This window comes from Mytilus edulis, chromosome 8, assembly GCF_963676685.1.
Source record: "Mytilus edulis chromosome 8, xbMytEdul2.2, whole genome shotgun sequence".
In the NCBI taxonomy this organism is placed as follows: domain Eukaryota; kingdom Metazoa; phylum Mollusca; class Bivalvia; order Mytilida; family Mytilidae; genus Mytilus; species Mytilus edulis.
Genome location: NC_092351.1, coordinates 6,010,551 through 6,025,419, shown reverse-complemented (window position 1 = coordinate 6,025,419; position 14,869 = coordinate 6,010,551). Strand labels below are relative to the sequence as shown.

Genomic DNA, 14,869 nt, shown 5'->3' with positions numbered 1-14,869 from the left:
CTTTTAACTGTCATGACATAATTGGCAATATTCACTCAATATTTATGTTATCAATATAGAACAACTGTCACGTATAGATTAATGTCTCTGCTGGCGAAACAGACCTATTTTGTAAAACAACACATTGAAACCCACTGAAAGTTTTTTTTGGGGTAAAAACGTACAGTCAAATATACAATTATAAGAAAATATAGGAACAATCTGCAAAAAGACGAACAATGCAGTGAAATTTTTTACCAAAAATGCCTATTAACGCAAATAAAAGTAACCAACATTTAAAAGATTACCTTGTAAAATTAAGGTAACAGTTGAAAGACTATTGAAATGTGACCCATGCTTAAACTTTTTTTTTTTTTTTTATTGCGAACGTTGGATGAAAAACCGCATTTCATTATATTGAGAAGAGTTCGGGAGACCAAGATATCAATCTCCTGAATTATTCATGTTATGAATATTTACTGATAATGTCATATTAATATCAATGTGTAATTAACAATTCTCAGTGTGTCTTGTCACATTTATTTCATCTCAGTTTGTCTTTTCAAAATCTCAGTGTGTAATTTTAAATTCTCAGTGTGCGTTTTTCCATTTTTTTTAAATTTCAGTATATACGTTTATAATCATAGTGTGTTATTTTATGTTGTTAAATCTCAGTTTGTTATTTTAGGTTATTAAATCTCAGTGTGTATTTTTTATTTCGAAAAAAGGGTTTAAATATAGTTTTGACGAGAAAGGCTTGCCATAAAAAGTTTTTGAAATTTTACCACTGAAAAAAAGATGTCAACGAGTATCAAATTGGCGTGAATTATAAAATACATAGACGAAATCCTATTCTTATCTTACCTGCAAGTGACCCACGTTGTATGTGACCAACAAGAAACACAAGCAGCAACACACATGCTGTTTTTACCATCTTAACAAATATCCTTTCTGTAACGATATCTAGTTATTTTGTGTTAATCCATGCCTTGGTTACATTAGTGCTGGTAGATATCTACAAGTATGTCATTTTTGTGAGAGCATAGTTTAATATTGTGGTGCAATTAAATGTTACTGAATAATTTATATATATATATATATAAATCCAAGTTTAATGATTATCTTGTACTAAATTACTATATTTTACCAAAAACTCAATATTTAAAACATGGGAATATTTGTTTCCAATTAATTTTGTTGATTTATTTAAATTAAAATTATTAAAATTATATTGAAATTAAACAATACATGATAGCTTACTTAAAGCTTTAAATGGTAAATCCATTATCTTAACAGCTCTACAAATAAATACTTTTAATTTATCTATCCTCTAGGTATATGCATTTTTCACTTACCCTAGAAGCTACTCATGGATCTATTGAATAGAAAAAAGAATTGACGAAAAAAGAGTTGTATGGTAACCAATGAGCCAACTACCGACAAAAAATCAACTGAAATAGATGTAAGCAATAATATTGCATGGCCGTCAGCAATGAGAAAATCCCATACCGTATAGTTGTCTGTATAAAATACTTCGGTATGAAACATATGAAACAATTCAATTGAGAAAACTAACGACATCATTATATAACAAAACAAAAAAATTACGTAATCAAAATATGACACACATGAAACAATGACAACCACCGAACTGCAGGTTCCTGATTTATTACAGGCTTCCAAAAACTGTGGTGGGGTAAAACAAGCTTGTGAGCGCTCACACCCCCCTTATCTGGGACAGTGATGTAACATCAAAGAACATCTCGGAATGTGACGAGATAGCACAATACATAAACAACCTATAAAAGTCTGCTTAAAGGTGACTCCTGACATTACTTACCTTGTAACTGTACTGGTGATGACCTGTTGTCATTTTTTTGTATCTATACTCTGAAAGCCATGCATCTACTTCTGTCCGTTATACCAGAATAACCAAAATACCAACGTGTCCTCGTCATACTAGTTTAATCTAGGTATCCGTTTGTTTCAATCATTTTTCTACAAATTATGTACTATTTATCTTCATTATGCCAGGACATCCAGCTGGTATACACGTGCCCCCATCGTGACAGATCAACTTGTCTCATCGATGCTAATATAACCAAGGTATTGATAACAGATATTTATCGTTCCTGTTTAATATTGACACTTTTTTTCAAGACGACTTTGTACGATTGACATATTATCTCCTTTCTGCTGGTGGTGGACTGGTACCTACGGTATTAATGTTTTAGTAGCTAGTGCTTTGTTAATGTTATAATGTATAACATGCATTGCTTATTTTATGTTTATGTTTTTAAGTTTAAGAAGTTACATGTATAAAAAAAACTAAGTTTCCAACTCCCTAAACCAAATCTGAGGTAATATTTGGTTATGATTGTTAGGTCCCTATAGATATAAGTCATATAAATTCTGACATGTTAAATTTCTTGTCATTCTTTTCAATATTTTTTTTTGTGTGTAGAATCCTGATGGAGGCAATTTTAGACAAATCCAGATAATTGTTCGAACCCACCTGCACAATTTGTAAGTGTTTATTTCATTTTCATTTTGATATATATATGTCAACATAAAATAAAACAACAAACAAAACAGTTCACAAGAAAACATAAAGTAAAAAAAAACTTGCAATTAAATCATATACACAGCTACTTTTGCATAGGTACTATTTCTGTACCAAAAATCTGTAGTACTTGAAAACTACTTTTAATATTCAGTACTATTTTGTTACTTTAAAATTATTGTAATATTTAGGTACCTGTATTTTACAGTACCTGACTTGTACTTGAAATTTAAGTACTACAGATTTTTGGTTGCACGGTTACATTTTCAGCATTTTGAAAGTTTGTCGACTTTTTCAAATCTCATAAGGTTATGATTTTCAAACATGGAATACTGTGGTCATTGTTGGTATTATTTTTGTACCAATATTTTAAGTACAAATCAATTGCAAGTACTGGAAAATACAAGTACCTAAATATTACAATAATTCTAAAGTAAAGAAATAGTACTAAATATTAAAAGTAAATTGCCAGTACTACAGATTTTAAGTACAGAAATAGTACCTATGCAAAAGTAGCTATGTAAGTACTGAAGTACTAGCTACGAGATAGATCGTTCGTTTCGAATCTCACAAACTTCCGATATTTTGAATGAAATACAAACAACTCATTACTACTTCATTTTGTGGAGGTCACGATTTGTCTCCCTTTCATCACTTTTCTAAATGTGTTTATCTATTACAGATTTATGTTGACTTACATTGTAAAATTTACAACCGGTAATTACTTTTCTGCTTGGTGTAGTTATCATGAAACAATATATAGTTTCGTATGGGCAAACTCATATACTGTATAATTATCATTCTTTCCCTTGAAAATGACCTGAGGACTAAATGGTTACGTCCCCTTGAACTCTTATTTTCTTTTTATATAACTACTTTATAATCAAATGACATAGTAGCAATCGCAGAGCACAGGGACTAGGCCTTAGACAAATCACATGTTTCCTATACTTAAAAAAATGACAAAATGAAAACAATACGTTTTTAATTTTATTCGTCTGAAGCGCATTTCTTGGTTTACCGTTTATCAGGAACGCTCACAGCTCAATATTTGACAACCGAGGATGTATGAGAACCGAAAAAATTGAAGATTTTTATAACAAAAAACAAAAAAGACATGAATTAGGACCATATTCAGTTCTGTCATTTATGGTTAAACAACATAATACTAAACTTGTTCAAAGGGTATCTATACGTCTCAATCTTCAAAATCGGTTATCTAAAAATACTACCATCGCTAACATTTTTAACAATAAAAATCGTGGTTACCCTTCTATCGATAAGTGTCATGCCAAAAAATGACTTACATGTCCCCGTCTTTCCACCAACAATACGGTAAGGTCCACGTTTAATGGTAGCACATTTTCTTTAAATTTTGAAACTGATATAACTTGAAAAACAAACAGTATTATTTATTTACTCACATGAAACAAACCGGGGTGTGGTTTTCAGTACGTAGGAGAAACTGGACGATATTTATCTAAACGCACTCAAGAACATCTGTATCGTTTTAAAAGACCAAATAAATTCAAAAGTATCATTTACCAACACCTTGAGAAGCACAACCATCCTTTTAAATATTTAGCAGTTCAACCTTTAGAAGTAGTAAATAAGCAGCCTGGTGAATCGAATTCAAAGTTTGTATGATCACGGAAAATAATTGAATTAAATTGGATTAAAAAATTACAGACAGTTTACCCTCTCGGTCTAAATGATAATTAAGTTCTTTCCTTTTTCTAAAGGGAAAGACCTTACTGTATTTCTTCTGTTTATTATTATTATTAGGTCTTTCCACTTTTCGTGGAAAGACCTTTTGTTTTTCTTCTGATTATTTTTTTTTTTCTTCTGCCGTCTGAGACGCTTTTTTGTCTTACAACATATCGAATGGATTTTTTGGCCAATGATGTTGTACAGTAATGGGGGTTTCAAAACTCACCCTGTGGGACCGAGCACTTATTCTTATAGGAGTTACCTCCCCGCGTCCTTTTTTTCTTGTTATCGCTATATCTCTAAAACCGTAAAAGATTTTAGCAAACTGTTTTCACCAAATTGTTTGTCTACTCTTGAGAAGGATTTGGTGTATTTTGACTTGACTGATCGGAAGACATCTTATGGGAGTTATTTCCCTTTGAAAATTTAAGATAGGCGATTTGTTGGATAAATTCAAACGTTATAAGTCGTAGAGGCCTACAGTCTTTTGATATGAAATCCTTGGTCCATTTGAAGGAAATTGAGGTCAAGGTCAAAGGTCAAGGTCATGTTCTAAATTTTGAATTTTGCTTGTTATCGTTATACCACAGAAACTGTGACAGAAAATGATATGATGTGTTTGCCAAATAACTGTTTACAATACGGCGCAACTTCAACCTATTTCAGTCAAAGTGTTTTGGTTAACCCTAATAGGAGTTTTCTCCCCTTATGTATTTCAAATCAGTATTTCTCCACAACCATCACTGCATGAAATGATGCATTTATTAGAAAATTATATCCATATAAAAGCTAATATATATTTAAAATTTCAAAATTTATCATTAGTATAATCCATTTGAAAATATCTTATTTACACCGTATTTACTTTAAGTTTAATATAACCAATAAACTTTTAAGAATAAACCCAATTTACATATACTTTTAAAGTTGTATAAATCTAAAATTTATTTTCTTTTAAATTACAGTAAACCTATTTAAATGAGAAATTTAAATTAGGGAAAATTTAAGTAAATTTAATAAAATTAGAAATTTAAAGCAGAACAAATGTCTTTATTTTTCTGATTTAAACCATTTACTGTGAATTAAATTTAAAGTTTACAAATGCAATAATTAAAATAAACTTTTTATATACTAAATTAAATATTGTTAAATTTTCGTAAATTTGAAAATTATTCATATGTAATTGCCATTAAATTTAATATTTAATATCAATTTATTACCCGCAATAAACTGTTCCAAATGTTCTAAGTAACTTCTTTCTTCCTTTTTTTGTTTGTTTGTTCGTTTTTGGTTTTTTTTCGATTGTTATAAGCATTAAAAAGGGGAAAGGGTGTGTGCAAATATGTTGATAGTTTGATGATTTACAAATCTACAAGATTCACAATTAACAAGAGTGTTTGTATTTTTATAAAGATGGTTAAGTGGGACTTAGGCCATAACCTTATGCACAAATTTGCTGTACCATATGGCTGTAAAAGTTTCAAGCTTCAGGTGTATCTTGACTTGCTACATGCCTTTATGTCATTTATCGTTTTTTGTTCCGTAATGAGGTAAAAAGAAAAAAAAGAACTGCATTTTGCTTCTAATATTCTAAACGCTAAAAAACGTTAAAAAGGACACCGGCACTTTGACTCAGCAAAAGGTAATTCGATCAATCAGTAATCAGAAGACTCTGGACTATGAATCTTAGAAAAGACTGCCCTGAGAATATTTTCACACCAAACAATTAGAATCACGAAATTGCAACAATAAACACAAAAATCGAGCAGCACACCTATAACATATTCCCGATACTCAAGAAGTACATTTTGCAATATAAAACTCTGAAATTATATTTTTCTTATTTACACAAGAAGCCCCGGGAAACAAGTTATTTACAAGTATAAATAATAAAGTAAATACATTTTATGTGGTCATATTCTTTATTATGCACATTCAAATAGCTACATGTTTGAAGAAGTGTTACATATTCGGCATCACATTCTGATCAAACCTTATTTTGATAAATAAAAATCTAGACAAACTGAAAACGTGTTCTATATACTTCTATATTCATTTTTTACATTAAATTTAGGATTTCTTTTTTTCGTGAAGTCAGCGTATTGATGACATGTACATATATGTTCATTATTCGCCATACCCTGTTCCTCGTGAGAAGGGGCATCCAGGATAAGCAAATCTATTTATAAAAACCACAAAAATAAATGTAAAGAATTTTGTGAATTGATTAATAGTTTTAATGGACAAAAATAATAAGAAAAAACAAATGAATAACAAATCATAATCAATGACAAACACATGCTACATTTCATATGAAAATAAACATGTACATTATTGAAAAAATAAGCGAACAAAAGTTTACAAAAATAAACAATTCTGTACAAAAGTGAAAATATGTTTGTGTGCGGCGCGTGCGTGTCAATACGCCGCTTCCCTATCCCACCAAGCATATCAAATGGTTTTAAGTTAAAGGAGAATGACCCGTGGTTCTTTACATGTTTAGCTGAAACTGAATATAAACACAATTTAACAAAATAAAACGAGACGGCAACATAAGTTCAAATTAATTCGTCGTAATAAGTTAAACAAGACCATATATGTATGCCAAAATGTTTATTAGTACATGTACATGTATCTGAAATGACTGATGGTCAAAACTCCATATCACCTTAGCCAAACATCCACTCCAGTCCCTTGGGCTTTTTTGGACACGGTCTATCTGATGGCTCCCCGACTGTTCTTTTGGATTTTAATCTCTTCCCCTGAGCGTTTAACGTACGATCGTATTTTCTATCCAAACGCTGTATCAGCTGTTTAAACTCTGTCGACACCCACGACAGAGGACGTGTAACGAAGATAGAATCGTCCTCAGAATCGGAATCTTCTGAGGACATGGTTTCAATCTCCAATGCTTTCATGAACCTTTCCTCCTCCTTTGGATCAATTTTTCTTTCTTTTAGGGTTCTTCTTCGGTTGATAAGTTTCTGAAAAAAAGACACATATGTACAGTATACCTTAAATGTTAAACTCAGAAGATGGTGAAATAAAAATTTAAATAAATACCACATGATGTATAATTTGGATTATTTCCCTTGCATTACTATCAACAAACGAAATTGAAATCGCTATAAATAACGAATAATTAAGTATTGGTACCTTGTACAGTTGTTTTCGTATATAGCATAGGCGTATCATGGGGGTCCCTTAACTCGGATTAAAAAAAACAGTGGGATTTTAGGGTAAAATGGGTCCGCCCTCTTTAACAGATTTTAAAAAAGGCGTTCTCCTTTTATTCCGAAAAATCCGGACCCGTCTCTGAATAAGCGATTTGTTAAAATGGTAATTTTCTCATTTACAAAAAAATATATACAGATGAAAACCATGAATTAACCATAATATACGGAAAAGTTACATGAACCTTCAAATCTCTTAATCAAACTGCCTACAACAAATTGATTACGTTTAATTCATTTGAACTCATCAAAAGCATCAAACATCTCCTTACTGTTATATAAGTTTCAATGTGTCTTTAATCAATCTTATTGAAATTCCTAACTTAAGAATAATTATCACCGATGTTTATTCCTAATCCAGATGACTAAAACTGTCTCAAGTGTTAATTCAGCACATACCCTGTGTTTTCGGCCATAGAGAACCATTTTTCTATTATGTTCTTCCTTTTTCCCTGTTAACTCCATTATCTCCTTCTGTTTAACAGAATTGAAATACGTTTCAATCCCACCTGCAGAAAAAGAAAAAACTATGTGAAAATATCAAACCTAAAATTAATACTTCACTGCCAAAGCCTAAATGAAATAACAAAAAAAAAAACCAGAATAACGCCTCGAAAACCTGTACAGTTTGAATGATAGGTCCATACATGTTACTCATTGATACACAAACTGAGGAGGGTTGGGATCCCGCCAACATTTCAGGAGCCAGTGATTCATTGGTTTTCGTTTGTGTATATGTTACATATTTGTTTTTTGTTCATTTTCTGTACATAAATTAGGCTGTTAGTTTTCTCGTTTGAATTGTTATACATTGTCATTTCGGGGCCTTTTATAGCTGATTATGCGGTATGGGCCTTGCTCATTGTTGAAGTCCGTACGGTAACCTATAGTTGTTAATTTCTGTGTCATTTTTGTCTCTAGTGGAAAGTTGTCTCATTTGCAATACCACATCTTCTTTTTTATATGAAGATACATTTTGATTTTAATTCTAAAATATGTAGATATAACCACCAATAAAATTATATCAGATATAATTTATATACATATATATGGTGTGTACAATTGTTTCGTAAAAAAACACTGCAAACCTTTAGAAGAATAATAGAAGTTTTTTTTTTAAAGTTAAGACGCAAACAAACGCTTTCAACGACAGCTTTGGAAAAATTCTCAATGATATTCGAACATGCATATACTGATTAAAAAGTGAGTACATAAACTGAAAAAAAGGAAAGGAACTGCGCTTCTATTGCTGTTTACCATCTCGACATCAAAGTGATGCCTTCAAGACAGAGCTAGCCGAATCTGAGGCAAAATCTTACTTCAAGTTTGAAACGGACCTTTTTTTTTTAACCAAATGACGGTCACGTGCCACATCTCAGAATTAAAAAAAGCGATGTAGTAATGACAATTAATCAATTAGGGTAAAGAAAGAAATCGGATACTGTCATAAATTGACGGTCATTTGATATTCATGGAGGAATTTGGGGATGATCGAATCATTCTTTTTACTTTTTACTAAGCGCGTTTATTTGATATTGTTTTTGTTTGTTTTTGTTATTTTGTTTGTTTTGGTGTTTGGTTGGATTTTTTTTTGGAAAAAAGGGGGGGGGGGGGGTCGTTCGAAAATTCGTAATTCCCAATCCACCATACAATCATAAGTTTAAGAAAATAAGTGATAAAACGCATTGGATAGGTAATTTTGATCGTCTAACGACTGTTACAAAATATTATAAGTATAAGTGCTGCAGCTATAGATGTACTTACACCTGATCACACCCTCTTCAACAGTTTGATGCTGACCCTTCACATAAATCAAAATCGCCTCTGTCATTGCTTTATTTTCTTCAGAATTGCATCTATGAATATAAGAATATGTTCATCATCAATTTCCTTATTTTGAAGCTAAACTCATATAGTTCGTTTATTATAACTTTAAACATACTTGTAACAGAAAGAAAAAATGTGGACTAGTCTTCCTTGTCCTTTATATTAAAAAAAAGAATTGTCACTATAGGTGCATTTACGTTGCACACAGGGGACACTTAATTAAAAGGCGGGCTATACAGTTCATAAAAGGCAGAAACGTTTTAATTTGATAACAAAATATTTAAAAAAAATAAAGAAAGAAAAAATAACATCCATCCGGACATTGCTATACTTTTGTTTGGTTTGGCAACATATAGGTACAGCGACTTGGACGCAATAGAACGACCATAAACAATCGGTATCAACATCATTGAATGAGGAATCGGATGGTATATGATTTTTTAAATTTTTAATAAATGTGCCGCGTCAAGTCTAAGCCAGCAATTTCTCTGTTTTCTATAAGGAGTGTGCTCTTTCGTCCCACTGCACAAACAAGTTCTTAAAAGATCTTCAGATGTCAAAGTCATCTCGGACTAGGTATTCGATTGTTGTTATAAGATACATGTTATACTCACTTTAGTACTGTACCGGCTGCAGTTTTTGTGGTCCACTTTAACCCATTTGTTGTCTGGTTATGTTTGTATCCGTCACGTACAGATTGCTGTAAAAAGTTTAAAGTAAACACTATTATATTTCGAATGATGAGTAATGTATCGAAAAAAAAAATGAAAACAGTTAAGTATGTTAATTGATTACACTGTATGCATACATGTATATTGATAACTGAATATTTGATTGGTTAAGGCTACTAGTTTATTCCAAGTGACATTAAATGAAACAACTGTAAGAAATGAAATACCTTTATATATGCAGGCACGTGAATCTCATTTTTACTTTTATTCAGCTGCTTTCCATTTTCTGGTCTTTTTTCCAAAGTTTTTAACATTGAAAGGCATTCTCCAACAAGGGCATTTTGTTTGACAAACTGTTCTTGTAAAAATGTCCTCTGATTGTCAAATAACTTCTCAAGTGTCTGAAAATACAAATATGTTGATATATTTAAACTATCATTGGTATTATTAATTCACCAAGCATGTGTCAATTTATAGTATTGCATCGTGGATAAGACTTGAACATAATTATGATGATTGAAAGTTATCGAAAAAAAGAATAGCATGATATCTTAAAAATAACCATGTACACAACCCTATATATCGCCTACAAAACTTAAGTATAAATTGCGTTTTTTTAGTTTTGTTTGAAATACTGACAATTTCAATTTCGTACAAGAAGAGATAATTCATATGACAATATGCACTTCGCTTTATTTCAGACAGGGCAAACAAACTGTTTATGTATAATTCTTTTTTTTTTTTAAACTTATAGATTAAATGTGCGACATAACCTTGTTAAATATAATATATGAAAGGGTTATATTTAAAATCGAACGTGTAATGCTTTCAAATAAAAGAAATAGATTTTCTCCAGCTTAGTTTCTTATTTGCGAAAGACCTTTATGTATATATATATTGGCGTTTATACTAGCACTTAAGATAATACATTTTTTTAATCTTCAGGTGGTACCCAACACCTTGACTAATATTAATATTAATTTGGCTCGTTTAATTTTCATAGAATTTTGACAAAATGTTTACTTTGACCCTTTGACAAAAATTTGAATCAACCACTTTATAAGAAAATTTTCATTGGTTATATAGCAGTTTGACTAAGAAGCCTAATATTTCCTTAACAATACAAAGTGATTAAAACGTTTAACTGAATTTCAGAGTTATCTCCCTGTAGTATTAGGTACCACCTTAATCAAAGCATTCAAGGAACCGTAAAAGCTGTCACATCAATCAAAATGAAATATCATTAAACTGATAAAAGTATCCTTATCAAATCTAAAATGGAAATGACCACGCCACAAAATGATAAAATTATAATATCGCCTCATTCATGCCTATCAATTCCCAATCGTCATTATATATCGTGGAAGTATGTCAATTTAATACTTCAATTGGGTACACACATGTTCATAAGTTATAAAGTAAAGTACCTTAATACACGAGCTGGATATACGTGTAGTGTTTTCTTGTTGCACTCTACCCAGTAAAGGGGTACTGGTTTGTCGGGTATACGACCGAGGAGTATCTTGTGGCCCTCCACAAGCACCTGACGAAACTGTGACTGGGCTATTTGCTATAACTGGACTCTCAATATGTGGCCTCCATATCTGTGCTGGACTAGGGCTTCTTCCTTGCTCAGGGACTTCTGAAGTCTGTGATGACTCAAGAAACAAATGCATGCTGCTGTCCCCAATATCCGGATCCTCATCAGAAGACATCAAAGAGTTGAAAGTTGACATTTTGAGGTATGTGCAAATCTTAGAATTCGGAGTTCGTGTTTAGAGAGTAAATTTTGATATAAATGAATATGTGTATAGCTTCTGATCTTTATAGCCAACTTGCAGTTGTTACAACTGCATGTCACATGACCAGAAAACAGATTTATCCTATGCAATTTACATTGATCTTCGATGACATCAAAGTTCTTCATCTCTATGTGTATAAGGGATCAAAGCTTCCGTGTTTGACATATTAACAAAAGCACTCCTCCTTTCTAGTTAGTCATACAATAGTTAGTGAATGGGACGGAGAAAATAATTATTTGCAACAATTGTGATAATGGTTCAGAAAGGAACTTCAAAATTAACATTGTGCTACTCATTTACAGATCAAAGTATTTGTATACATTGCATGAACAATATTGTTCAATTACCAGTTCAAGAAATCTTTCAATATCATCATGTATAGATATTTGACGGTTAAAAAAGAGACTGATTTATTATGATACATGTTTTTATCATTCATATACATTTGATATTTGATGATTATTTTCCTTTTTCTATCTTTCAGTAAATTAAGGTCGCATATTCAAAAGTGCGTAATCATCTCCCTTTATTCATTTGATTATATTATGTACAATAATCAAGTTGAAAAGAATCAAAATGTTTTTCATTTTACAATAAAAATTGTAACAGATGTTAAAAAAAAATAATAAACTATTTAAGGAACCGAGTTTTTTCCTAAAAAAATATTCTGGTCAAGCAGATGTAAAAAAAAATTGAAAAAAAATATTGATAGCGTAAAAGGGGGGGGGGGGGAATCCGACTCAGACAAAAAAACCCATCTCCCCTCCCTTTGAAGTTAAATGGTTGCTCCCTAAACACAAGTGTTACAAAGTTTACCATTACGAAATTAAAGGGATCGTTAACTTCATTTTGTTTTTATTGTATACAATAGAACACATCCGCGATATCACAGGTCCGTGACTGAATTAAAGTATATAACTATGTGCAAGCCTTATTTTAGCCTGAATTTTTAGTATTGGTATTGTAATCTGAAAAAGTCATGCTGATTATAATATGCACAGTTTTCTATGCTTTCAAAATCTTTCTTGTTTGAACTTTTCGAACTGGAACTTATCAATTATGGTAATAAGATAAGATAAGAATTTTATTAATCTAACCAAGAACATATAAAGGGCATCATTTTACAACAAACAATATTATGACAATATGATTGGTAATTAATTATGTGGAAAACAAAAGGGTCTGGAATGGTTAATCAACTTAAGTGTCTTATATTAGCTATATATAAACATTTGAAGGACGCCTCCGGGTGCGCCATAGACGGATCAAGAGGGGGAGTCAGGGGGCCCGGGCTCCCCTTTCATGGGGGAAAATTTGGTTGATTATAAGGGAAATCACTGAAGCATGGCTGGAGCCCCCCCTTTTTTAGGTCAGTCAGCGCCCCCCTCCCTTTATGAAAAGTTCTGGATCCGCCACTGTGCGGGAGTTTCTCGCTGCATTGCAGACCTATAGGTGACCTTCTGCTGTTGTCTGTTCCATGGTCGGGTTGTTGTCTCTTTGACACATTCCCTATTTCTATTCTCAATTTTATCTATTACAAGACCTTCCTATAGAATTTATAGTTAACTTGTTCTCGTTCTGAACATGCATGAAACATTTGCAACAGGATGTTAAGCAACCAATAATCAATCTTATGCAAGTTTATACACAAAAAATGACAAAGGTCAACTGTGTCCCACACATAAGAAATATTATTTAAATTAAAGTCCTGACCGCAAAGACACCTCCAATATTATGTATATCAACAGCCAGCAAAGTGATAACTTCCTAGCATTCAAACTGTAGGATAAGTTACCCGGAACAGCTTTATACCCAAAATGGGACAGATGGACAGAAAGATAAAAGGACACAAGCAAAAAATTGACCCCTGATAACTATGCTTGTCTTTATGTCTTTATAATGTATACTTTTCATTTGGTTTAGCTATATACAACTACGTACTTTAACCTATAATGGTTTACTTTTTAAATTGTTATTTGTATGGAGAGTTGTCTCATTGGCACTCACACCACATCTTCCTATATCTATATCGATATGCTACAAAATTACTTTAAACACGAATGTCTTAGCTATAGGAAACGACTATCGCCTCCGGGTGCGAGAATTTCTCGCTGCATTAAAGACCTGTTGGTGACCTTCTGCTGTTGTCTGCTCTATGGTCGGGTTGTTGTCTCTTTGACACATTAACCATTTCCATTCTCAATTTTATTCAATTATAAGCAATAATGAAAATTGATAATTATTTTAAGGCCAAAGTTACCGGACCTAAGTCCAATTAAAATAGAACGGGGAAGTCATAAGAAGCAAATATTATGCATACAAGTGATTGACCTCCAGTCTTCCGTTTTGAGTTCACTGACCTATGACCTTGAAATTGAGATCAAGGTCAAAGGTCAAGGTAAGTTCTAAATTTTGAATTTTGCTTGTTATCGTTATGCCACAGAAACTGTGACAGTAAATGATATGATGTGTTTGCCAAATAACTGTTTACAATAAGGCGCAACTTCAACCTATTTCAGTCAAAGTGTTTTGGTTAACCCTTATAGGAGTTTTCTCCCCTTATGTATTTCAAATCAGTATTTCTCCACAACCATACAAGTGATTGACCTCCGATCTTCCGTTTTGAGTTCACTGACCTATGACCTTGAAATTGAGATCAAAGTCGAGGGTCAAGGTCATGTTATAAATTTTGAATTTTGCTTGTTATCGTTATTCAAAAGAAACTGTTACAGTAAATAATATGATTTGTTTGCCAAATTACTGTTTACAAAAAGGCACAACTTCAAACTATTTCAGTCGAAGTGTTTGGGTTAACCCTTGTAGGAGTTTTCTCCCCTTATGTATTTGAAATCAGTATTTCTCCACAACCGTACAAATGATTGACCTGGGGTCTTTTGATTTGAGATCACTGACCTATGACCTTGAAATTGAGGTCAAGGTCAAAGGTCAATTTGACGTTCTAGATTTTGACCTTTGCTAAAAATTATTTTCTGTTCTTGATAAAACAATTAAGTGTTCTACATATACCTTTTAATCTTATTTTTTTATATAAATTTGAAGAACTAAATTACATCAACAAGGAGT

General features: G+C 31.9%; 1 protein-coding gene across 1 annotated transcript; it reads right to left on the bottom strand.

Moving 5' to 3' along the window:
- Positions 1-6,155: 6,155 nt before the first annotated feature.
- On the bottom strand, positions 6,156-13,256 carry LOC139484661 (uncharacterized). Its single transcript, XM_071268513.1, has 6 exons — positions 11,411-13,256; positions 10,211-10,384; positions 9,927-10,012; positions 9,250-9,341; positions 7,885-7,994; positions 6,156-7,236 (listed from the first exon to the last, which is right to left on the bottom strand). Exons 1-6 carry the CDS (start codon positions 11,717-11,719, stop codon positions 6,922-6,924), a joined length of 1,086 nt encoding a protein of 361 aa, XP_071124614.1. The 5' UTR covers positions 11,720-13,256; the 3' UTR covers positions 6,156-6,921.
- Between the last annotated feature and the right edge of the window lie 1,613 nt (positions 13,257-14,869).